Here is a 23,419-nt window from a genome sequence, read left to right on the forward strand (position 1 = left end):
AGGGAAGCTTTAACTGTTCCTATTCTTTCTTCAGCTTTGTGCCTTTTCTAAGTCAAGACAACAGGAAATTTAAGTCCAGGAGTGAAATTTTTAAGGAAAGTACCCATTCTAGGGTGCAGAAAAATGTCAAAGGCTTGATTGGATAACTCATAATGAGAATGGCTAATTGATAATGACAAGTAGCTTCCAGCAATTTTCATTGCAGTTAAGTGTCCAAGCACTGAAAATCCAATTAGACCACAACAGGGAATTTGAATGAGGCACTGATGGTTTGCAGTCCTCAGGTAAGACAGTCTAAAATGCATAAAGGAAAAACAGCATCCATGCACGGGCCTGTTAATGGTGGGAGTGAAAAACTGCACTCTTAAATTTATTGGGTGTTCAGGGCTGCATCACCAAGACCTTAAATGCCTAGCTGTGATGTAACTCTTCTCAAGAAAATTAGAGCTACGTTTGTTTTCCTGGAGTCAAGATGTTTCCAGTAGGAGTGATTTATCAACTGCGCTGTTTTATTTTTGTTAAAATGTACCTATCCAGCAGCTGGTATGTGCTTAAGAATTATGAGGCATCTGCTTGGATTTGGTTTTTCTCAATCAGTAATTAATAATACCTTGAGCACTGGTATTACCATGCAATAATACCATCAGCTTAAAGCTTTTTAGTTCCCAGATGTCCTCGAGTGGGGGATGCTAAGTGCTCTTTGTTCTTCTAATACAGAAACACAGAATGGCTGGGGCTGGAAGGCATCTCTGGAGCTCATCCAGTCCAGCCCCCTGCCCAGGCTGGGTCACCAGGTGACATAAGAACACATCCAGGTGGAATTGGGATGCTTCCAGAGGGGGATAGTCCACAACCTTTCTGGGAAGCCATTCCAGTGCTCTGCCCCTCTATGGAAAGAACTTCTTCCCCCTGCTGGGGTGGAACTTGTTGTGCTTTAGTTTATTGCTCCTCATCTTGTCACTGGGCATCACTGATTCTGGCACCATCACCCAAGAACTGCCTTGGAAACATTTATACGCATTAATTAATTCCTTCGTAGCCTTGTCTTCTCCACACCTTTATTTACCACACCCTTAAAGCTTATCAGTTCCAGAATGCCCCTGACTACGGGATGCATCTGCTGCCTGTGATACTGACGAGAATGAACCTCCTTTCGTCTGATCCGGCTTGAAAGCACACCGAGATTCCATCCAAAAGAGCGCTCGGCTTGAGGCAAACTCGCCTCATCCAACACCCCGCAACGCTTGTGCCGAGCATTCCCAGGCCCCACCAGCCGCCTGGGGCACGCTGTGAGGCCGATAACAGCCACCTTTCTTCCACCATGAGGCACTTCCACAGGGCAGGAGCCGGGAAGGAGGAGCCGCGGCCGGCCCGGCCCCGGACGGACGCGCTGTCCCGCCCCGCCACCGCGCTCCGCCCTTCCGCCGGGACATGGCGCAGGAGCCGCGGGGCATGGACGGCGACGTGGAGGACGGCGAGCTCTCCGGCTCCGACTCAGATATGCCCGGCGCCGGCTCCCCTGGACAGGTGAGGGTGGGCAGCGGCCGGACCGCCGGGCCGGGGAGCGCCGGGCCTGGGGGCTGCGGGACGGGAAGGCCGCGGAGGCCGCGCCTCAGGGGGTTTTGCTGGCGTCGGGCGCTCGTTCCTGGCCCGGGGGCTTCTCCCGGGGCTTGGTGGCCTCTCCCGGGGCTGCTGGCTTAGCTGTCCCTGCGCTACTGGCTGTCCCTGCGCCGGTACCGCCGGGGCCTCCCCGCGGAGCCGCTGCCGCGCCGGGCGCGTGGCGCGAGCGGGAACAATGAGGACAGCGGCGACAGTGAGGGCGAGCCGCGGGGTGACCGCGCCGGAGAGCGCCGAGCGCTGCCAGCTGCCAGCCCCAGCACCCCGCGGCTCTCTGTGTCCGGGTAGAGAGGCCAGCGCTGTCCCCGTATCTCCTCCCTGTGTCGCGTTATGTCCCCTCCGCCTCCGGCCCGAAGTCCCCAGCCCAGGAAGGAGCTGGAGCTGCTGCAGCCAGGCCAGAGGAGGCTCCAGGATGGGCAGAGGGATGGATGGAGCAGCTCTGCTGGCAGCAAAGGCTGGCACAGCTGCCACTGCTCACCCGGGCAGGAGAAGCTTTGGCTGAGCTCAGGGTGGCCTCGCAGGGCCTGAAGGGGCTGCAGCAAAGATGGACAGAGACAATTGCCAAGGGCTGCAGGGACAGCCCCCAGGGAATGGCTCCCAGGGCCAGAGGGCAGGGCTGGCTGGGATCTTGGCACTGAGGAATTGTTCCCTGGCAGGGTGGGCAGGCCCTGGATCCCTGGCAGTGCCCAAGGTCAGGTTGGAATGTTTTGCGGAGATAATCAAAACTCCACAGCTTTGTGAAAGTTGTAAAGCTGGTATGTTTATTACAGCGCTGGACACATGTGGGAATATTCCCCTAAAATGACATGCGTACCTTTGGGAACTTCAGGTCCCTTCTTATCCCCCTCTCAAATACATATGCATACAGTTTCACAATAGGTTCATATAAATTCATTCTACTGATTTCGTGTGACACTTGCTACTAATCCTTCAGAAGGAACTCTTGGGTCAGATTGCCTTGCCCTGTCTGCCCCCCCTCCTCCCCCCTTATCTCTTGTCCTGCTGAAGCAGCCCCTCCAAGCGCAGGCCCTTCAAGAGAACAGGCAGTCCAACTAAACAGCAAGCTACAGACTTAATTCAAAGATGTACATTTCATCTAAATCAAAATGGACTTCTGCCCTGGAAAATTTCTACTCTATCTCAGGACAATGGGGCTTGAGCAGCCTAGGACAGTGGGAGGTGTCTCTGCCATGGCAGGGGTGGCACTGGATGGGATTTAAGGTCCCTCCCAATTCAAACCAGTCTGTGATGTGCAGAGGGTATGAGGAATTCATTCTGTGAGGAATTTGTACTGAGTGTGAGGTATTCACGGCAGTGTACAGACAAAGATTTCAAAGATCAGTGTGTGACACTGTATGCGTAACGAATTTTATTTTCTCCAGCTATTTTGACCTTTGCCATATAGTTCTGAGAAATGAAGTGCAAAAGAAGTTTCTTACGGAAATGTTCAGTCTTTTTTTATTTATGCTGTGTTTGAGGTTTTTGCATTACACTTGAAGTTAAAAGTTTGTATTTCATAACACAGTAAGTTGAATACTTCCCTTTTCCTGTCTGGAGAAAGAAGAAACGGCACTGTGTCGATGAAAACAGTAAGACTAAAGAAAGAATTTGCATTTCACCCGAAAGTGAAGGAAGAGATCTTATTTTGAAAGATAATGGGACAGCATATAACTTTATGATAAGAAATCAGTCAGGGAATAACTGGAATTAGGAGTAAAAGCATTTCTTGAGTATTTGTATATAAGTGGAATGATTTTTTGTTGGGGGGTGTTTGTTCCAGTTCATGAGACATAGTTAATCCATGGTGTCTTGGTGGTTTAAAGGAGGAAAACTGGGTGATTCCTTAAAGGTTCTGCTGTCCCCAGGTTGGTCATGTGCTGTCCTGACTGAGCCAGGATCACAGAACACTCTTAGTCCGAGCACCGTCCCAGTTTTGTAGGTTTGCTTTTGGGGTTTATTTTTGGTCATTTGGTCTTCTTACTTAAAACTGCAGAGAGATTATTAACTTTTCTGATGTTACACAAAGCTCTGGACGGTTGCTGTGTTGTTCTGGTATTTTACTGTTCTTAGAGCCTGCTGTGCATCTTGCCCAGTTTGCGCATATTCACCACTTTTCCAGTTCTGTAATAATTTTTGCTCAGCAAAGTTTGCCTGAAGGGGAAGAGCAGCTCCTGACGTGTTTCTGTGTCAGCCATGCTCTATTTCATGCTCATGCACTCAAAATACAGCAGTTTCAAAGGTTGCTCCTGTGCTGTGGCCCAGGAGATGCTCATGGAGATCTGCGTGGCCACAAGGGACAGAATTATGTCATTTAGCTAATCGACAACATCACAGCTCTTGTAATTTTCATGAATAATGTGTTTCAATTCCCTTTTTAATTCCAGAAGCTGCACACTGGTAGTGATTCCTGCAGGCCCTTCCAGAGCAGCCTCTCATCCTGTGCTCCTAGTGTTCCTTACAGGACCACCAAGAGCCTGGACTCCAGCGAGGAGAGTGGCTCAGATTCCGATGATGACAGCTGCCTGTGGAAGCGAAAGAGGCAGAAATGCTTCAACTTCTCCCCTGCCAAACCCGAGCCCTTCCAGCTCAGCCAGAGCCACCAAAAACAGACTGCTCTGCGTGGGAAGAAGGTCAACAACATCTGGGGCGCTGTGCTCCAGGAGCAGAACCAGGATGCAGTGGCGACCGAGCTTGGGATTCTGGGCATGGACGGTTCAATTGACAGGAGCAGGCAGTCTGAAACTTACAACTATCTGCTGGCTAAAAAGCTGATGAAGGAAGCCCAGCAGAAGGAGGCAGAGGCTTTGGATAAGGAGCTGGATGAATACATGCACGATGACAAGAAGACATTGCCAGCAGAGGAGGAAAACGGGCAGGGCTTCCTGAAACGGAAGCGGCCCGTGAAAGACAGACTGGGGGAAAGGCAAGAGATGAAATACAAGGGAAGGTATGAGATCACAGAGGAAGATTCAGAGGAAAAAGTGGCAGATGAAATTGCTTATCGGTGAGTTAAATAATGGTGCATCTTCACTAAGTATTGGTAGTTGCTAGAAGGAAGGGGGGGCAGTTCCCCTGCTGCTAAATGAGGTGTCACGCCAGATTGATGCCTTGGGTTTTAGCTTTTCTATTTTTCATATTCTATGCTGCTTTAGTGTGTACTTATGAGCTTCATATTAGGGGATGGTAAGCTCTCTTCACAGAGTAGGGAGACCAAACAATTCCTGCTCTAGCTTGGGGTCAAGGACAGATGATCCAAATCTTAGTCCCAAGAACACAAACAAGAGTGGAATGAAGAGAGAAAAACAAGCCGGATGGGACTGCCTGGGCTAAAGTTAGAATTGGACAATGAACTCCAATATGCAAATGGACCAAAACTTATGTGAGAGACCCTGTGACTGGTTGTCCATTTTTGTCACCATTTTGGGTTCACCTGGGGTGTAGCCCTGGCTGGGCTCTTGTGCTGCCCAAGGGGATCCACTGAGGCCTTTTAATAAATCCCTACTTTATTCTTTAACTCAGTCTAGACTCTGCTCTAGGTCAGCCTTCTCAAGGCATAAAGGAGCACAAAAAGCATTTCCAAACTCCTGGGACAAAAATGCTTCACTGTGGCTGATGATCTTGCAGAAACATCCAAATAATACTATCTGTTTCTTTGAATTTTTATACTTTTATTTACAGAGCCACTAGGGTTTATTGTTTGGGAACAGGGCAAGGAAAAATACTGCTTCTCATTATACAGATTTAATAGTGGCTTTTTTTGGGAAATACCCAGTGGTTGTTTCAAGTTTGACATTAGTGCACACATGCTGTGGTCATCACAAAAATCTGCTCTAAACCTTTGAAACTGTAGATAACTTGGACAGTGCAGTGTTTTGGATGGAGTTAAACTGTCAGACTCCTCTTTTAGTAATGCAAGGGTAGAAAATTATGTTAAATGGGAAACAAGACTTAGAAGATTTACTGACACTCAGCTTGACATTTAAATAAAACTTGGGTTTATTGGTCATAGTTGGTTTTATACATGTGGTATTACTTCAGAATCTGGTAATACTACAGCAATTAGTTATTAATGCTATTAATAGTTCTGGGTAGTTCCTCATTTCCTAATTTGAAAAGTTAAAACATATTTCTTGCAAAAAACTCCTTTTTGTTTTATTAAGCTTCATTGAAATAGACCAAAATTTTTCTTCTACTAATAGAAAATTAAATTTGTTCTAATTGTAGTAGCAGTGGCACTGAGCTGTATCAATATAGTTCTGGTTGTAGTGTAATTTTTTTGTTGTTTTTGTTTGCTTTTTATAGATTATGGTAGATCAGTCCATAAACTGATCTACCATAAACTTTCTTCTTTGTTATGTAGGTTTGACTGAAATGGCACATGATACGGGGAACTTTTATACTTCCTGTTTTCTCCAGTTGCTGATTTAACTGTAAAAAGTTAATTTTAACTGTTAAATGCAGAAGAAGCTTTTATATTTTGATTTCAGAGGTTTATGCAGGTCTTTGCAGTTTCATATTTGGTTTAATATTTTACACCTCAATAGAAGAAAAATAACCACTCAAGGCCTTTTCATTGAAACAAGTTTTCAAAATGCATGCTTCAGGGAAAAAACATGCTTCAGAAGCTCAGTATTTTGAAATCTGATTCAATAAACCATTTAAACACATTTGAACAAATCTTCAGCACAAAATGAATTATTCATTGTGGAAGTTCCACAGTTATACTCAAGGAATTATCCTGACAATAAATGTGCCTCTTTCTTTTTCTTTTTTTTTTCCCCTCTCTGTTCAGACTTTGTGAGCCAAAGAAAGACTTAATTGCTCGAGTAGTGAAAATAATTGGGAAGAGAAAAGCCATCGAGCTGCTGATGGAAACAGCTGAAGTAGAGCAGAATGGTGGACTGTTCATCGTGGTAAGGAAAATGTCACCCTGTGGGTTTGCCAGGGATGGGCAGGGCAACAGCTCTTTATTTGTAGAATTTTCACATTTGTAGAATTTTCACACAAGTCTCTCCTGCTGGACATGTTCTCCTGGAGTTTTATGGCCTTCCCTTGCCATGTGACTCCCCTAATAAATATAAAAAAAAAAATTTGTGTAACCCCTAAAAAAATGATCTGTGTAACCTTCCAGCAGGATTTGAGCAAACAATAAGGTGAATGAACCTGAAATTACCCGGGTTCTTGTGCTGAGATTGGTGTCTGATTTGCAGGGATAATGCTGTGTCTGTTACTGTGGCTCTCCTTGGAATCTTTCCCTCATCCTTGAGGATGAAGGAATCTCAGGTTTGACTAAAACCCAGCATTTCCAAGATCCCATTTTCAGAATTACTCCCAAAAGAAAAACTGTTAGCTTTATTAGGGAACCACTGGCTTGTGTATCAGCAGAGCAAAACTGAGCATTGATTTCTGTTAAAAATAATGATAAAAAACCCTATATTCCTTCATTAAGTTGTCCATTTTTGGTCTGTTATTGTTCTTGTTAAATAATGATCCTCAGTGCAAAAAATACAGTGGGTAAGAAAAGCTGTGGGTGAGGAAAAATTGGGTAAGAATGAGGAATTGCTTTCACTTGATTGCAATTTTTAAGTTCCATCACTTGGAAGTAGAGAGGAGGCAAAAAACAAGTAGGGGAAAGGGGAAACACAATCTAAAAAAAAAAAAACCAACCAAATAAATTAAAAAACAAAACAAAACCACCACCTCCCTCCTTCAAAAAAGCAAAGACAATAAATTCCAGCTAGCTAGTTGTGTTAGAAGCATTCTGTTGTCTTGAAATTAAAAAGTGTTTAAGAGAGGAGAAGTGGCAAAGGTTGCTTTGGGAGCAGATCCAAGTACACTCTTTGAAAGAAGGCAGGTCACAAAAGGCACCATGAAATGCAGGTGATAAAAAGATGTTCACATGTGCTCTTTCAAGAGCCTACTTAAAACTTGACCATCCCTCTTCTTGGAATTTTTAGATTATGGAGTACATTATTTATCAGGAAAGCATCACACTGTGCACCAGTATCATCCAGTTTTTACCGGAGTAAAAGCAGTGTTTTATACTGCAAATTTTAATTTAATTAAAAAAAATAATAATAATAGTAATAGTAATAATAATAATAATAATTAGCGCTTGTAATTTACAGAGGTTTCAAAGCTATGCCCATTCCAGGCACTGCTGCTGCTGCACTGAAAACTTCTGGGTCAAACGTGGTGGGGAGGAATTTTAAAGTACAGAGTGTGTTTCCTGTGCTGTCAATAGAAATGCAAAATCCTGCAGCTTTTTGCAAGTTGTAGCATTTCTGAGTACAGAAAATGATAAAAAAAACCTGGGATAAACATAATTTTGTTAGATTTGTTTTAGAGATTTTACTGAGCTTATGTCTGAGTGTTTAACCTAGTGCATAACTTGTTGCAGATAACTGTGAGAGTAGTTAGAATATTATTTGTATTTTGTTTCTTCTGTACCAAAATCAGGTTTAGTGTATAATTTTAACAATTTAACATTATATTCTAAGGGAATTTTTTTTTTTGGTAACTTCATTATTTTCCTGTCCAGATTTAGCAGGCTGATTGTTGACCTTCATATGACTAATTCAGTCACAAATGAGACATAGCCAAGGTTATTTTCATCTGGTATTTGACGTACCAGAACTTAAATTGGCTTTATTCTGCCTCAACACTGAGTGTTGCCTTAGAGGCTATTTTTTTTTTTTGTCAACACTTAGCATTAAGCTTGCTATTCCTAATTTCCTCTCTCCCTATCAAGAATGGCACCAGGAGAAGAACACCTGGGGGCGTTTATTTAAACCTGCTGAAGAACACACCAAGCATCAAAGAAGAAAAAATCAAGGTAAAAATGTCAGGATTCCAAATGTACATTCTCATTTGGGTTTTTTTCTTCCTACTAGAAATGTAACGACTGAAACTTTCTAACTTCTAATAAATGTAACTGTTTATTCCATTGAAACCAGGCTTTCACATTCAAAAGACAGCCAAAAGATAAAAGATCTACTCAAAAATTGTTGAATTGCTATCAACTCTAAGCAGAGAGAACTCACTTTTGCATGTTGCCAGTAAGAAAAACCTGTTGAGGAAGATGAGGATGTAGAGTCTGGCAGAGCTAAATATTAGATTTTCCTGATTTGTAGATTTGTATTCTTTCCAGCAAAGCTGTCCACGTTGTGTTTTTCCCCTTGGAGCTTTGTGTCATTGTGCATTCATTGAATGCAGGTCTCCCAGGAGAATATTTTTGTCCTGTATACTCCAGCTGTGGCACCAGGCAGAATTTCTCATTAAACCACTTGATGGTCTGAACCTAATCTGAATTGCTCACTGGGCTCATCTGTGGGGCTCTCTAAATCAGTTTTGTAAGCTTGTAAATATTATTTTTCTGAGATCTTTTAACTAAGTGAAGAAAATAACAACTTTTTTTTTTTTTTTTTTTGGTGACGTATGCTACTTTATTTAAAAAGTTTTGGTTTTTTTTTTTTTATTTTGCTTATAGGTGGGTACAGGTAATTCTGTAAACCCTTTTACAGTCTGATACTGGGAATTGAGAAAAAAGTCAACTTTGTGTCAACATTGAGATTGTTTGAAGAAAAAAAAAAGAGACAGGAAAATAAACATCCTTTCATAGCTTGCAGTGGTCAGAAAAAATTTTTAGGAGTTGCAAGGCTGATCACTTTACACTATTAGAAAGTAAATTTTCTGTTCTACCCCTCTTACTTAAGTGCAGTCTTTTCTCACACTTCTGCTCTCAATAACAAGTAGCTTAGTTAAATATTGACAGTATTTGTAGTATTTTCTTTTTATTACTGCACTTTTTTTTTTTTTAGGAAATACCAGTAAAATGACTATGTAAATATGTTTTGTTGTTTACTTGTTTTCTTTCAAGGAAATATTCTATCTGGAAAATCAGAAGGAGTATGAAAACAAAAAAGCTGCCAAGAAGAGGAGGATACAGGTTCTGGGGAAGAAGATGAAGAAGGCCATCAAGGGGCTTAACCTACAGGAATATGATGATGCATCTCGTGAGACTTTTGCCAGTGACACAAACGAGGCCCTGGCTTCCCTGGATGACCTGCAGGAAGGGCACCACGAGGCAAAGATGGAACCTGAGGATACTATTGAAATTGATAATGCCCACGATTTGGAGATCTTTTAGTTACTAATATTCTTGATAGCAGAGTCTCTATAAAAACATGTTAAATGAAGCTTTCTTGTAATCCCATGGCTTCTTGTTTTCCAAGCATGGGGATACTTGATGCTGAAGAACAGGAGGTAATTCTTAGCTAAATTTAGCAGCATGAAAGACTTTTAATTATCCTGTTACTTGTTTGCTGAGTCCTCAGAAAATGTTAAGATTTTTCTAGATAAGAACCCTGCGTCACCTTAGGAAGTGTTTTTAGTCACATGTTAGGTTTAGGAGTTAAGGCTATATTTTAGCCAAATACTTCTCATTTAATTTGCTGAAGTACACAAAGTCATCAGGTGAGCAATGCTCTTTACTACAGATGAACAGAAAGAACAATTTTAGTCTTGATATAAATGATCATATATTCTTAATGTGGCAATGTGTTGACAAAAACAGTATTTATAGGATTAAGACCTATAAAAACAGATTGGTTTGTGAAATAATTTTAGTGGTCATTGACCTTTGAATAACAGCCTTGTAAATAAGCAGTATTGAGCAATGTATGCTTCAGATTTCTGCAGTATTTTTAATCTTTGTGTTCCAATGGTGACTTGAGCTTCCTATCTGTTCTGTGTAAACATTTTCCGTGGTTAGACACACACCTAAGTTCCATGGATCTTTTTGTTTGCAGACAAATGTAACTGAAAGCCTTCAGAGTATTGAGATTTTACTGAGCTGTGTTCCCTTCAAGGGTCTGTAGACTGTACGTGCAGATATAAACCCTTTACCTTGCAGTTCTTATTTCTGTTCTCCTCCTGTGTGCAGTGAGATAATGTGCAGCTTGCAGAAGATCTGGAGTTTTTCTGTGCTGACTCTTGCAGGGGATATTTTTTTTATTACTTACTTGATGCAGGACACTGTTGTGTAGTTTGTTAGTTCAGCCGAAAACAATTTTTATGTTGAGAATTGTTTTTAATATAGCTAAAGAACATGTGCAGCACTGATATCTATGTCTAAAGTATTTTGTCACTAATAAGTTGTGGCTTTTTTTGTGAGTAGACACTAATCAGCCCAACTTTGCCCATAAATTTTGTTCATCTTTGAGTTTCAGAAGGAAAGTGTGTCAATAAAACACATAATCTGTTTATATGATTGAACAATCCAGTACAGCCAAGAGCTGGCATTTAAAGAATTGCAGCATTTGAAGAAACATTTCTTACACATAACAGCACATTCCATTACCTGCCTTACTAAACCTGGGTTTTGACTTTCCTGCTTTTTATCTGTTCACATGTCAGAGCTCCTAATTGTTAAAAAGTTAATCAGATGTGCAGCATGCCTTTGCTGGAAGTAGTTGCTCGTGCTGAAATTACAGAAATTCTTATTTTTTCATTAATTCTCCTAACCAGTGATGGTCAAAGTAAACTGGTAACTTCTGTATAGGAAACAGAATTTTGTGCTGTTTAATTGCTTTGAGACTGTACCATTTCATCCTGGTTTTGGGAACTGCTTGGGGATATGTCTTAACTCTTTTCTGGATAGAATCAGCAAATTGTAACGTTAGTTTTTTTATCGTTATGTAATTTGCACTGTGTATTTTTTTAATGTTAATATTTCTAACGTTGATTTCCCAGGCAAGGGGTACTGAAATGATGTGTAAAGTGTTGTCTTTAACAAAAGGGTGATTAAGCAATTGGAGAGGGCAGTGAGGATGGGAAGGGGTCTGGAGAGGGGTCCTAGGGGCTGAGGGCACTTTGAGGGTCTATTCAGCTGGAGAAGACTTAGGGGAAACTCATTGGGGTCTTCAAAATCCTCAGGAGGGGAAGAGGATGGGCAGGCACTGATCTCTTCATTCAGCTGACCAGTGACAGGACCTGAAACCTGAGGCTGGGTCAGGGTTTTCAGGTTTAGTTTGGGTATCAGGAAAATGTTCTTCCCCCAGTGGGTGATTGGGCACTGGAACAGGTTTCCCAGGGCAGTGGTAACATCACCAAAGCTGACAGAGTTCAGGGAGTTTTTGGACGCTGCTCTGGTCAGGCACAGGGTGGGATTGTTGGGGCCAGGAGCTGGAGTGAATGATCCCTTCCAACTCAGCAGATTCCATGCTTCAGTTTCCTCCCTTTCTTTCCTTTTCTTACCTCATGGTTGCTCTCTATTTTCCCTGTCTTTCAGTGGAGTCCTTCCAAAAGCCAAGCCAGTTCAAAATGATGAGCAGCCAAGTCTTCAGGCTTGGTCCACCAGCAATTTTGTGTTTGGTATCAAACAGGTTGCATTAAGCAGCATCAGTTTCTGTGTGGTTCTGCAATTGAGACAGAATTTCTCTCTCAGCTCCTGTTTAATCACCTTGAGTCTTCCTGGGCTGATCCCTGCACAGGGAGCAGCCCTGCCTGTCTTTTGTCTGGAAGCAGATCTATGTAGATTTTGGTAGCTGATGCCCTGCAGACAAAAATGAAAGCAGCACAGGTTGGGGTTTGAGCTCTTCAGGTTTCTCTGGTGAGTAGGTATGGTTGAGGCATTATTTTTGCTGGAAATAAAGACTGTACTGCTGGTACAAACATCACCCTCCATCCCATAAACTATACTAGTATAATGAGCCATCTCTGTTACACCAAGGGAAGATGCTGAGAAACTGAGGGAAATGTGCTTTGGTCTGAAAACACAAAGCTTGTTTATAATCAAAGACCTTTTGCTACCTTGCATCCAAAATTCCAGTGATTTTTGGTACAACTGGAAAAAATAGTGTATTAATGATTCAGTTTAACTGTGGATCTTGAAGAAATCATTTGAAGTATAATTGCAATATTACAGATTCTCCTTCCCCTTCCAAGCAGGTGCTCTCATTAAGCTCTCAAGTTCTTATGCTCTCTGGGCTTATTAACTGCTGTTCACCAAAATTCTCAACCAAGCATGGAATGACACAGTTCAAGGTATAAAGGTGATGGAAAAGGAGATGATTGTATTAATTATGACATTTTCTGTTAAAGAGAAGATGAATTCCTTGTATTTTTTCAGAGTAAAGGTGAAGGCATAATCTGAGTAATAAAGACAATTCTTCAGGGTTTTTTTTAAATTCCGAGTTTCATCAGTCATAAAAACCTCAGTATGACAATGCTTATTATTTATCCCCTTAACTCAGACCATCCTGTGACTCAGGCAAGTCTGTCAAAGGCAATATTTAAAAAAAAAAAAAACATTTATTTCAATATACAGAGGAGAATTTATTGCTCCAGTGAATACAGGATTACTTGGTGCCCTGCTCCTGCTCCGGTCAGCAGCACCTCAGAGATCCAAGCCTTTTTCTGAACCACTCTGGGGCTTCTGGGGCTTCAGTGGATCTGGGAACACCCATCCAGTCTTGGAGCTTTGGCATCACAATTTCCTTAAGGGATTCCAGGAATGTGGCAGAGACAATGACTGCAATTTCCTGGCACCACTTCCTGGATTCAGCAGGCAGCTGGAGAACCTGTGGCAACTTAGGGCAGCAGCTGTGACCTCTTGGTGATTCTGCATCTCATGCATCCCACCTTACTCATGACCTGCCAGACCTAAGAATTTCTTGCAGGAATTCTTCTTTTATTTAAAAATTACATATTTAAAGGTTTCTTGTCTCCCCATCTGCTATGGTGATAGATGCCACTTTTTCAGAGCTGTGGGAGGAACACTCAGCTGTAATACATTTAATATTGCCCAGCCAAGTGCATTTCTAGAGTCACAAACATCTGGACCTTAATACTGACAAAAATGAGGAATGTGTATCTGAAGGGAGACTCTACACATAATTTAGCTATTCTAGACACCTTTCATGTTGTTTGGGTTCTTGTTTCTTTTTTTTTTTTGCTTGACCAGAAAGATTTATTTAGTTAGTTAAAGAAACAAAAAAACCAAACCAACAATTTTGTATCATTAAATACAGAAAAAAAAATCTTTATTTTGAAAACTTTTCGCCAAATAGAATGCTTTATTAATTGACAACTTACTAGTGACTCAATATATCAGAATTGTTGTTTAAGACATAATCCCTTTGAAAGGTATTCTCATTTTTCTGCTGAAAAATGCACTTTTTTAGTTTGCCCTCTGAATTTTTCATTTGTTCCATCAATGATTAATGGTGTTTGGGTTTTCGTTTTCTCCCCCAATGGATAGTACAGCTATTTACAGTCATTATTTTATATTTGATGTTTAGTTACCATTGATGAGTTTCGTACTGACACCTATTCACCCACTGAAATATCTTTATTCAACATGCAGAACTGGGGGAAATAGATCCTGGAAGACCATTCTGTCTTGGAGCACTAGGAGAGACCTTACCACAGAGTTGAAAAAAAAGCCTCCCAAAAAAAAAAAAAAGCCTTGAGAAATTTTAATTGATATCCTCACACATTCCCACCTCCAGATGCTGGGCAGCTGTGATTGCTTTTTCATTTGGAAAACTCATGAGCTGCTTTTCCCTCTTAGAAAACAAACTGGGACAGAATAGTATGTAATGTTTAAATGGCATACAAAACTGCACCAAACTGCACAGTTGTGTGGACTACTTTCTTTATAAAGAAAAATAATTTTAAAGCCCCACCAATTTGCTGTTATGTTGACACACTTTCTTTGGTAAAAAATATGACAACCTAAAATATTTAGGACTCGGGGTTTTGATGGAAAATCAGAATGTCTGTGTAGATGTACAGGAGCTATGCAGTCTTATTTTTCCTTAAGTAGTCTCAAATCTAAAAAACAAGTTGTATTTATACTTACTTAGGAAAATATATAAAATTTATCTTGTACCTTGTTGCTGCTCCATTAAGAACTTCAGTCATGGTGGATAAAGAGCTATGGTTGACACAACCTTCTTTTCTACAGAAGTTACTTATAATACTATTTCCATGCTTTAAGAACAGGTAACACCTTCTGGTGAACCTTACTTAATATATCAGCATTATATGGTTTTTATTTTTAATGTTATTCCTCTGAGCTGTTTTCTGCAAACTGCCTAGTTTCCTGCCTTACCCAGATACTCCCCAGTGAAAGGCACTGAAGATGAGTTTCTGTGCCAGAACATCCTCAGTACCTCTCAAAAGACTGGAGCTTTTTGCAGGCTTGGATGCCCCAATTTAGCCAAAAGAGTGCAGAGCAGATGAATTCCTGAGCACCACAGCTCAGTTTGAAGAATGATGGAATGAAAAGATTAGGGAGCCAGCAGGTAAAGAAGGGTCTGGTCGTCAGGATTCCTTACCTTGAAGATGTATTTTCCGGGGTTCTGCATGCCCTGACTGACTGCCTGGGCTCTCAGGAACACCCTGCTCAGCAGCCAGCTCTGGCAGTGACCTCCAAGAGTTTCCTATAGATAGGTCCAAAAGCATTTATGGGATAAGCTCCGTGCCAAGGGCCCTGGCCCCTCAGGACACCACTTCCTCTCCTCTCTCCCTCCCTTCCTCCCTGCTGCAGGTTTGTTTACTCCCTTCACAAATGAAAAGAGGGAGTGAGACATGAACCTGCTGCAATTTTCTCAGCACAGCAGCCCTGCAGGTAATGGAGGGGTGTGTGCAAATGAGACAAGACAGAAGGTAATTCTTAAGAGTCATCTCAGCAGTTATATGAGGAGTTAAACAGATGAGATTAAAGAGGCTGTTCATGTAGTTAGCATGTCACTCTGCTGCTATCTACAAAACCAAAGTCCCTGCTCAAGAGATAGCTAAGAGAGAAATCAACAGGTTCCTGTGGCAAGCCCTTAAAAAATGGGGAATTAGAATAAAAATAGAAATAACAGAAATAGAAATAATAGAAATAGAAATAATAGAAATAGAAATAGAAATAGAAATAGAAATAGAAATAGAAATAGAAATAATAGAAATATTCCTATGAAAATCATCTAGTTCAACTGCCTGACCATTCCAGAGCTGAGAAAATTTAAAACATTTTATTCAGGCTATTGTCCAAATAATTTGCTTTAAGGCAGGGGTCAGGCATGGGGTATCCCTCACCTCTGTAAGGAACTGTGCTCCTGAACCTCCTCTGAAACACCTTTGAGCCATTCCCACCCATCCTGTCACTGGATCCCAGGGAGTTCTGTACTCCCTCTCCACATCCCCTCCTCAGGAAGCTGCAGAGAACCACGAGGTCATCCCTCCAAACAGGACAAACCCAAAATCCTCAGCTGCTCTTCATGGGACATGGGACTCTGGATGCATTCCAATACCCTAATGTGCTACTTAAACAGTGTCCAACACTATGTGCAGAAAACCCCACAATGCTCCTTTGGACTTTTGGGACTGTTTTAAGAGCTGCCATTTTTATGTAGGGAAACTTAAGCCTTCCAGCAGTGAACAGGAATTGATAACAATGCTGAACTATTTCCATGAAAATACTTGATTTGAGTAATAAAGAAATAAAATAATTAGGATTATTTGATTTTTATGAGGAAATTAGTTTAAGTGGGAAAAGCAGAATTTTCTTCTCTGAAGATGTAATTACTTGTAATTTTCAAACCAGCACACTTTCACTGTAGTTCAGAAATTCCTAAAAAGACATAGATACAAGTGCCTTGATACTTCAAGGTGAAGTAGGTAGATGTTAACAGCTCAACTCTAAACCTTTAGCCTCTAAATGGAGAACACACCACACACTAGGATTTAATGAGCCTCTTTCAAAAGCCTAAAAATTATCTACAGACTGCAGTCCAGAGCTGGTTGCACTGCAGGAAACAAGGCTGTGCTACAGCTTCCATTTGCTGAAGCTTTCATTTCCTTACAAGTCTGATTTGCACAGGGTAGAAAATAGAGGAAAAACATTTCCATTGAAACATAACCCAGTGATTCTTGGTGGGAGGAGTAATTTCACTTGAGATATTTCACCACTGCTCAGGGCACAGAAAGAAGGCCTTAAGATCAACATGTGAGAAAGTGTCCCCTGTAGTTTCCTTACTCCTTGCATGGGAATTTCTGCATGCCCACAACACCCTCCAAAATATTCCTATTTAGCTCTGTGATTGTCTATAATTCCTCTTCCCCGCACAAGTACACCAGAGCATTTTCCTCAGTTGTCTCTAAGGATGACCAGACTTCACCAGCAGCATGCAGACCCCTGGGCTATCCTAAATGTTCCAAAGCTATCAGAGCAATGGTTTCTACCCTGTTTATTGTACAGTATTTTGGAGAAAGAGAGTTAAACTAGGAGGTGGAACTTAGCTTCACCTGGGAGTGAGCTTCCTTCCCATTACTGGAAAAAAGGAAAAACATTAAGGGTCCACGCACTAAGAGTATTGGAAATTTTTCAAAGATGGTTCAGGAGACCTGAGAGAAATTGGATGGTTTTTCTAAAACTGAAAGACAAATAGGAAAGAGCTATCTTCAGTGACTGGTGGTTCAAGCTGAAGATGTGGGAAAGGCACCAAACTGAGCAGTTGCATCCCTGAAGGAAATCCTGTGCAGGTGCTGGATAATGTCTGTGAATCAGGAATGCGAGGGGAGGAAATCTGGATTGGTGTGTGCTGGGAGGACAAGCTCCCCCAGAGGAAGAGTAAATGAAGGAAATAGCAGTTTGAGAAGTTTAGGAGGTGTTATCAGCAGGACCTGGAGCCAAACTCAGCAAGCCACAGCATCTGAAGTCCTAAAATCCAAAAGGAGGCACCCACCATATCCCTGCCTCAGCATGGGCAGGAAAAATAATTTTATTTATACCTATTTATTTGGTTATATCAAAAACTAAATTTAAAAAATTCTGACAAAGTGTGCCATCTCTGCCTTCCTCTATGTGTCGCTCCTGCCCAAGCATTCCCGAGAGAAGGACAGGACCTAAAATAGCTTTTTGTCAAAAGGAGCTGGCTGTGGGGTTGTTTGTGCTGCTTTTATGTGCTTATCAGAGACCAACAGCAGTTACTCTTAAGAATAATGATCATAAAAAAGATAACACTTTACCACTGCTTTGTGCTTCCAAGCCACTTCTTTGAAGGTAGTTTTATGTTGTTTGTCTGTAGAGCTACAATTTTCACCTTTAAAGCTCAGTCAGGTAATTATGCAAGGATTACCAGGGGAGGAGGAACGAATAATGAATTTTCTGTCCTAAAGCATGCAAACTTGCAAGTGAAAAGGTTTATAGTAAATAAATCAACTGATTAACAAAGGTAATTATTCATTAGATTTTTCAGGTATCTCTAAGTAGGATAGTCCTTTTCTACTTGGACTTGGCAGCTGATTCAGAGTGAAGTATGAAGTTTAGCATGCAGGCTGGACAAAAAATAAATTACTTCCTTATTCTTTCTTGGTTGTTTCTACACACTAAATTTCTCCAGCAAAATATCCTTCCATATTGGTACACAACAGAAGAAGGGGTATTTTGCAGGGGCACATTTAGGGGAAATCACAGGCAAGAAAAATTAGCTACATCCTGAAGGGAAAGGCAGGGGAGAAATAAACAGATTTTGTTTCTTTAAGTCTTTATCCCAGAACTTTGGAGATGATGTCTTACAAGTCCACTACTGCCTATCTGCACACATATTTTCAGAACTAAGTCATCTCTGCAAGATGTTCAGGCAATCTTTGGCACGAGGCCTGAAATAATTATTCAGATATCTTTAAACTTTTGGAACCAGCAGAGTACTGTTAGAGCCTTTGAGAAGTCTGGGAGATGATGAACAGAATTCTCAGAGTTTTAGAAAGCACAGGAGCTTTCTTCTGTAGCCAGCACATCAGTATCTTAGCTATTACCTTGTTTGCATTACACTACTTTCTTTGCAAGAACATATAGGAAGTGCATTATCCTTTAAAAAGCTTTGTTGTCAAAAGTTGTTTTTCCCACTCACAGGCTACTACAAGGCAGAGCACCTTTCATTCATGAGATAAGGTTTCTGTCTACTAATTCCAAAGTGTTTTTTTATCAGTAAGAATATTAGCTCAAGTTCTTTTTGGTGCCCTTGGCAGCATTTAACATCATTTGCCATTTCAACAGTGCCCAAGAGAAGCATAAAGTATTCACTTTTGCAAATGGGTACAGAATCAAATAAGAGCCTTCTGTGAAATCCTGTCCTCTGCTGAGCAGAGCAGATCACATTAAAGTTGGCATGGATGAGCAGCCGTTTATCCCTGGATGGAATTTGGCCCTTTGTGAGATGCCATTTGGAATTAATATCTAAATATTTTTAAACCATGAGGAACTAAGCTTCAGGATTCCAAAAATTCTTCATGTGCAAGGCAACAAATTATCAGTGTGAAATAATTTTATGTATTATTGTAAAATAGTTTTACAGTGATGCAAGTTAAAAAATATGGCCCTGTAGAAAATTAACAGAAGGCCAGAAACTTGCAAAGGTGTGACTTAACAATATTGATTCTCTTCTCCTCCTCCTTAGAGAAATTTCTAAAGTAGTATGATTTTAAATGTAGTTTCTCGTAGTTTAAGCAAGAAGCACTGTAGTGACCAAGAAGAACATGTGCCCTCAATGCACTCAGTACAAAAATGAAGCTGATTTGAGGAAATTTCTACAAACTGTGTCCATTTGGAGACAGCTAAGGCCAAAATTTGCAATGAAACACTCATAGATCATGGAAAGTCTTATATTTAGAGCCTTATCTGGCAGAAAAATAAAATGAAATAAAATACAGGAGCATGAATCTACAAGTATACATATAGAGCTCACTGAAAATATTCGCAGGTAAAAAAATAATAAAATAACAAAGTTATTCTTGTTATAGAAAAAATAATCCTATCTTTAGTCTGTGCTTTGTTAATTCAGTAGCTGAGGGGACTGCTGAAGTTTTCCCCACCCATCTCCACCACAGGAATTGTGATCCTCGAGCTGAAAGATCAGCTTTTGTGTTGTTAGACCTTGGGTTATCTCACCTTAATTCTTTTATTCATGCTGGGGAAGTGAGCTGATTTTTCAGAGAACTTGCTGGCTGAATATTAGAGACAAACACAACACATTACTTTAGCCACTGAAGCCAAGTGGCAATAAACAACTTTTATTTTCTGTAGTTAATTCCAGGGTGCTCTTGCTCTCTGTAACGGGTGTAGGAGAACTTCAAGAAGTGTTGTTCTATGAGCAAATTTATTCTGTGAAAGGCAGTTATTAATGAAAATTACAGGGTGAGATCAGTTTTGCTGAACTAGTCAGGATCTGGACAATAAAGTCCTGCACCCTGGTATAGATTCTTCCTTCTGATTAATTAGTCCTGCTCATACCTGCACACTGAAAAATGCTTTTAATGATGTTACTGGTAATTTAAAAGGTAAGAACCTGCTAGTAATGTGCATTTCCCTCCAGAAGTAAGAAGCAGCAAGCCAAAATTAAATAGAGCCATACTTAAAAAGTAGTAAAAAATAAAATCATTAAAAAAAAACCCTCTTAAACTTGCAGAACTAAAATTCTCCTATACTTGTGGTTACAATGTTGTATTCATAAAGCCCAAAACTAGAAACTTTTAACCAAATATACGTTGAAACTTCCTTCTCAAGTTTTGGCAAGTTTTATATTTGTTATAAATATAAAACAGTCTCAAGTTTTATATTTGTTCTCAAAGGATTTTTTTTTTTTCTGAAATGACTACTTCAGTGCTTGTAGAGTTTTCTGGGGATCCACAGTCCCACCTAACTTAGGGCCACAAATAGCTGGGCTGTGAGAAGACACTGCTATGACAGTTTTGAAATTGCAATCTCTTTCCTCGGACAAACAAGATTTTGGACAGATACAGCTAAAGCAACACTTAAAATGAAGAGTTTTCAACTATCAACTTCAGCAGCCTGAGCAAATCTCCTTTATTCTGAATCTTCAGAGAACTCATAAAAAACACATACAGAATTTCCACTGGAGAGATACTGTAAGGCAGTATTACATATTTAAGAAATGAAGTTTTCTTCTGGGCTTAGGAGGAAGACTCGCCTTAATTGCATTGAAATTGTTTTGAGGTTTACAATGTTTTCCTTATGTCAGTCCTCTGTATCGAAATCCCTTGACAGGTTGAAGTCATCCAAATTCCTAACCCTGAAACAATATTCACAAGGCTTCTTCACAAATGTGACTTATTTAAAGAACAACTCTACAGTCAAGAAGCCAAACTTTCAAATCATAATCAGTTAGTTGCAAACTGATTCAACAAAACCATAAGGCTTTTGTACACCCCTGTGTCCACAAAGTATGAAAACTGGTATTTTCAATGCCTGCAACACCCCTAGAACAAACTCTGACACTCCTTATCTTTGCAGCCATGTAGAAGTAGCTGTTGGAATAAAACTAAATATAAGGGCATGTCTGGACCAGAAATCTGCTGCATGTTTACTGTATTTTATTTGCACTGTCACTCACAGCAACTTGTGTAGGAGCAGAGAGACTGTCCACTTCTAAGATTTTAGTGTTTTCATGGTAGCTCTCCAAAAGCACCCTAGCCAACCCCAACTCATTCCAACAGTGCTGAGAGCAGCTCTGCAGGTGGGGTCTCACCTGAGCAGGGCAGAGGGGCAGAATCCCCCCTCCCCTGCTGCCCACACTGGGGGACCAGTCCAAGGCATGTTTGGCCTTTTGGGCTGCCAAATAAATAATTTGTGTTATCTCTACAGAGTCGGTTTGCCAGCCTGAGTCCTGTGAGGCTCAATGATACCTGTGTGATCCTTGAGACATAAACTGCTGACCAGCCCTGGGGCTGGGGTCAGACCTTCTCCTCTCTGAGAAGGACTTCAGAAAGTCTGGACGTCGTTTTTGCCACTCATGACACTGCAGGTCTGATAATGCCAAGGCTGTGGGTTTGATCCCTGTATGTGCCATTCACTTAAAATCTGGATTCTGGCAATGCTTCTGCATCCCTTCCAACTCAGAATTCTGTGCTTTCTGTGAAACTTTGTCTGAAGCTCCCACCCTGCCTGCCCCAGGCTGCTGCTAGGACAGCGGCAGCAGCACAGCACCCACAGGGAGCGTCCTGGTCTGCGCTGCTTCCATGGGCTCCTCAGGATCCAGGCAGTCTGAGGTGCCAGGCAAAACAGAGAAGGATCGAGGTCCACCTCCAGGGCCTGGAGGGCTGTGACCCAAAGGAACCGAGCCCAGATCAGATCCCGTGTCTGCAGAGCTGCCCCCAGCACTCGCCCCGAACTCAGCTGCAGATCGGAGCCAGCTTCTCCTCAGCCCGGCCCCTCGGTTCGGTGCGGCCATCCCCGGGCACGGAGCTCCGTCAGCTCGCGGCGCGCTGCCCGCAGCTCCGCCAGCCCTGCCCAGCCCTGCCCTCGCCCCTCGGCGGGGCTGGCCCCGGTGGCCAGCAGCAGCAGCAGCAGCAGCAGCAGCCCGGGGGTGGCGCTGGCCGAGGTGCCCGCTGAGCCCAGCTGTGAGGGCAGGAGGGGCAGGGGGAGCCCGAGGCGTCCCCTGGGCTTGAGGGGACGGCAGCCAGGCTGCCCAAGAGGGACCCCGGGAACGGCCTCACCAGCGAGCCCGAGCCTCTTGGACGGGCCCGAGGGTCCTGCGGGTAGCCGAGGCTCTGTTCAGCCCTGCTCCCGTCCCTCGACAGCCCAGCGAGCACAGGGGCACGGGCACGTCCCAGAGCCCGCAGCCGGCCAGAGCGGGCCCTGCTGCCGGACCTCCCCTGCCCCGCCGGCCAGAGGCCTCCCCCTGCTCGGTGGGAGAGGGCAGAGGGGCTCCGGAGCCCTCGGGCGTTGTGCTGCCAAGGGCAGGCCAAGGGCACGGCTCCGGGGCCCGGCCGCAGAGCCGGAGGGAAGGGGCAGCCCTGGCCCAGCCCGGCCCTGGGGCTCATCCCCGCCGAGCACCCGCCGATCCCCCGCGGCTGCCGCGGCTGCTGCGGCTCCTTCCACCTGAGGGGCTGTGCAGCAGCAGGGAGCGCTTCCCTGGAGACCCTCGGCCCAGCAGAAGCTGGGAGACGGCAGCGGGGCCCAGGGAAGGAGACCTGGGGGCTTTGTTCTGGGGTGATCCCGCCCTTACGGATCCCCGGCTGGGGCTCTCTTGGGGACAGCCGCGGGGCACAGGGACTGAGGATCAAAGCCGTGACCTCCCACACCGGTGGGGACAGCTGGGAAGCCTCTGGGGACACCGGTGAGAAGCCTCTGTGGCCGGGGGCTGCTGCCAGGCCCTGCTGGAGCAGGCGGGGCAGGTGTTGGAAATGGCCGTGCCAGGTTCTCTGCACCTGCTCGATCTGCAGGGACCCTTCCTTCAGGCTGGGCTGGGAGAACGCTGCCAGCAGCCCTTGCCCCAACACCCGGGACCCCCAGGAGCTGTCAGTCCCCTCTCCTGACCCCCCTCCCCATGCCCCCATGCATCCTTCTTGCATGTGTGAAAGGCAGCTTCCATTCTGTGAGAAGCTCCAAGACCGGCACCAGGCAGGGAGGGTTTGGAGCAGTCCACCCCACCTCCTGACTCTAGTTCAGGCCAAGCCAGCTCCCTCCCCATGGCCACAGAGCCAGGCCGCCAGCACGGCTGCCCTGACACCACACTGCTCATCATCTCGGCTCTCTCCGACAGCATCGTGAGACCCCTGAGCAGCAAGGAGAGCAGACCACTGTTCTCAAGGCTTTGCACTGCAGAGGGGATTCCTCTTTCTCATGGTGGGAGCTGAGCAGCGGACAGTGAGATCCCAGCAGTGAGATCCCAGCAGAGCAAGGCTGTTTGCACTGTGCAGTTCCTGGTTCCCAGGACCAGCTTTGGGGTCACTGAGGCTTCTCCTGCTGACTCACAGCCAAAGCGATGAGGTGTCCTCCTCCTTAGTG

At 43.2% G+C, this 23,419-nt stretch overlaps 1 protein-coding gene across 1 annotated transcript; it reads left to right on the top strand.

The window, feature by feature from the left end:
• The first annotated feature begins 1,395 nt into the window (after window positions 1–1,395).
• PHAX (phosphorylated adaptor for RNA export) lies at window positions 1,396–11,386 on the top strand. The gene is made up of 5 exons (XM_059873396.1): window positions 1,396–1,527; window positions 4,002–4,621; window positions 6,410–6,530; window positions 8,369–8,452; window positions 9,497–11,386. The coding sequence occupies exons 1-5, from the start codon at window positions 1,432–1,434 to the stop codon at window positions 9,764–9,766; spliced, it is 1,191 nt and encodes a 396-aa protein (XP_059729379.1). The 5' UTR covers window positions 1,396–1,431; the 3' UTR covers window positions 9,767–11,386.
• The last annotated feature ends 12,033 nt before the right edge of the window (window positions 11,387–23,419 follow it).

Source organism: Haemorhous mexicanus, chromosome Z, assembly GCF_027477595.1.
Source record: "Haemorhous mexicanus isolate bHaeMex1 chromosome Z, bHaeMex1.pri, whole genome shotgun sequence".
Lineage (NCBI taxonomy): Eukaryota > Metazoa > Chordata > Aves > Passeriformes > Fringillidae > Haemorhous > Haemorhous mexicanus.

What these genes read in the sequence shown, in the direction of transcription:
- PHAX (XM_059873396.1), top strand. Translation starts at nt 1,432, where the DNA reads ATGGCGCAGGAGCCGCGGGGCATGGACGGCGACGTGGAGGACGGCGAG. An exon ending in GCGCCGGCTCCCCTGGACAG is followed by an intron (nt 1,528 to 4,001) that starts GTGAGGGTGGGC and finishes TTTTAATTCCAG; the next exon opens with AAGCTGCACACTGGTAGTGA. An exon ending in ATGGTGGACTGTTCATCGTG is followed by an intron (nt 6,531 to 8,368) that starts GTAAGGAAAATG and finishes CTCCCTATCAAG; the next exon opens with AATGGCACCAGGAGAAGAAC.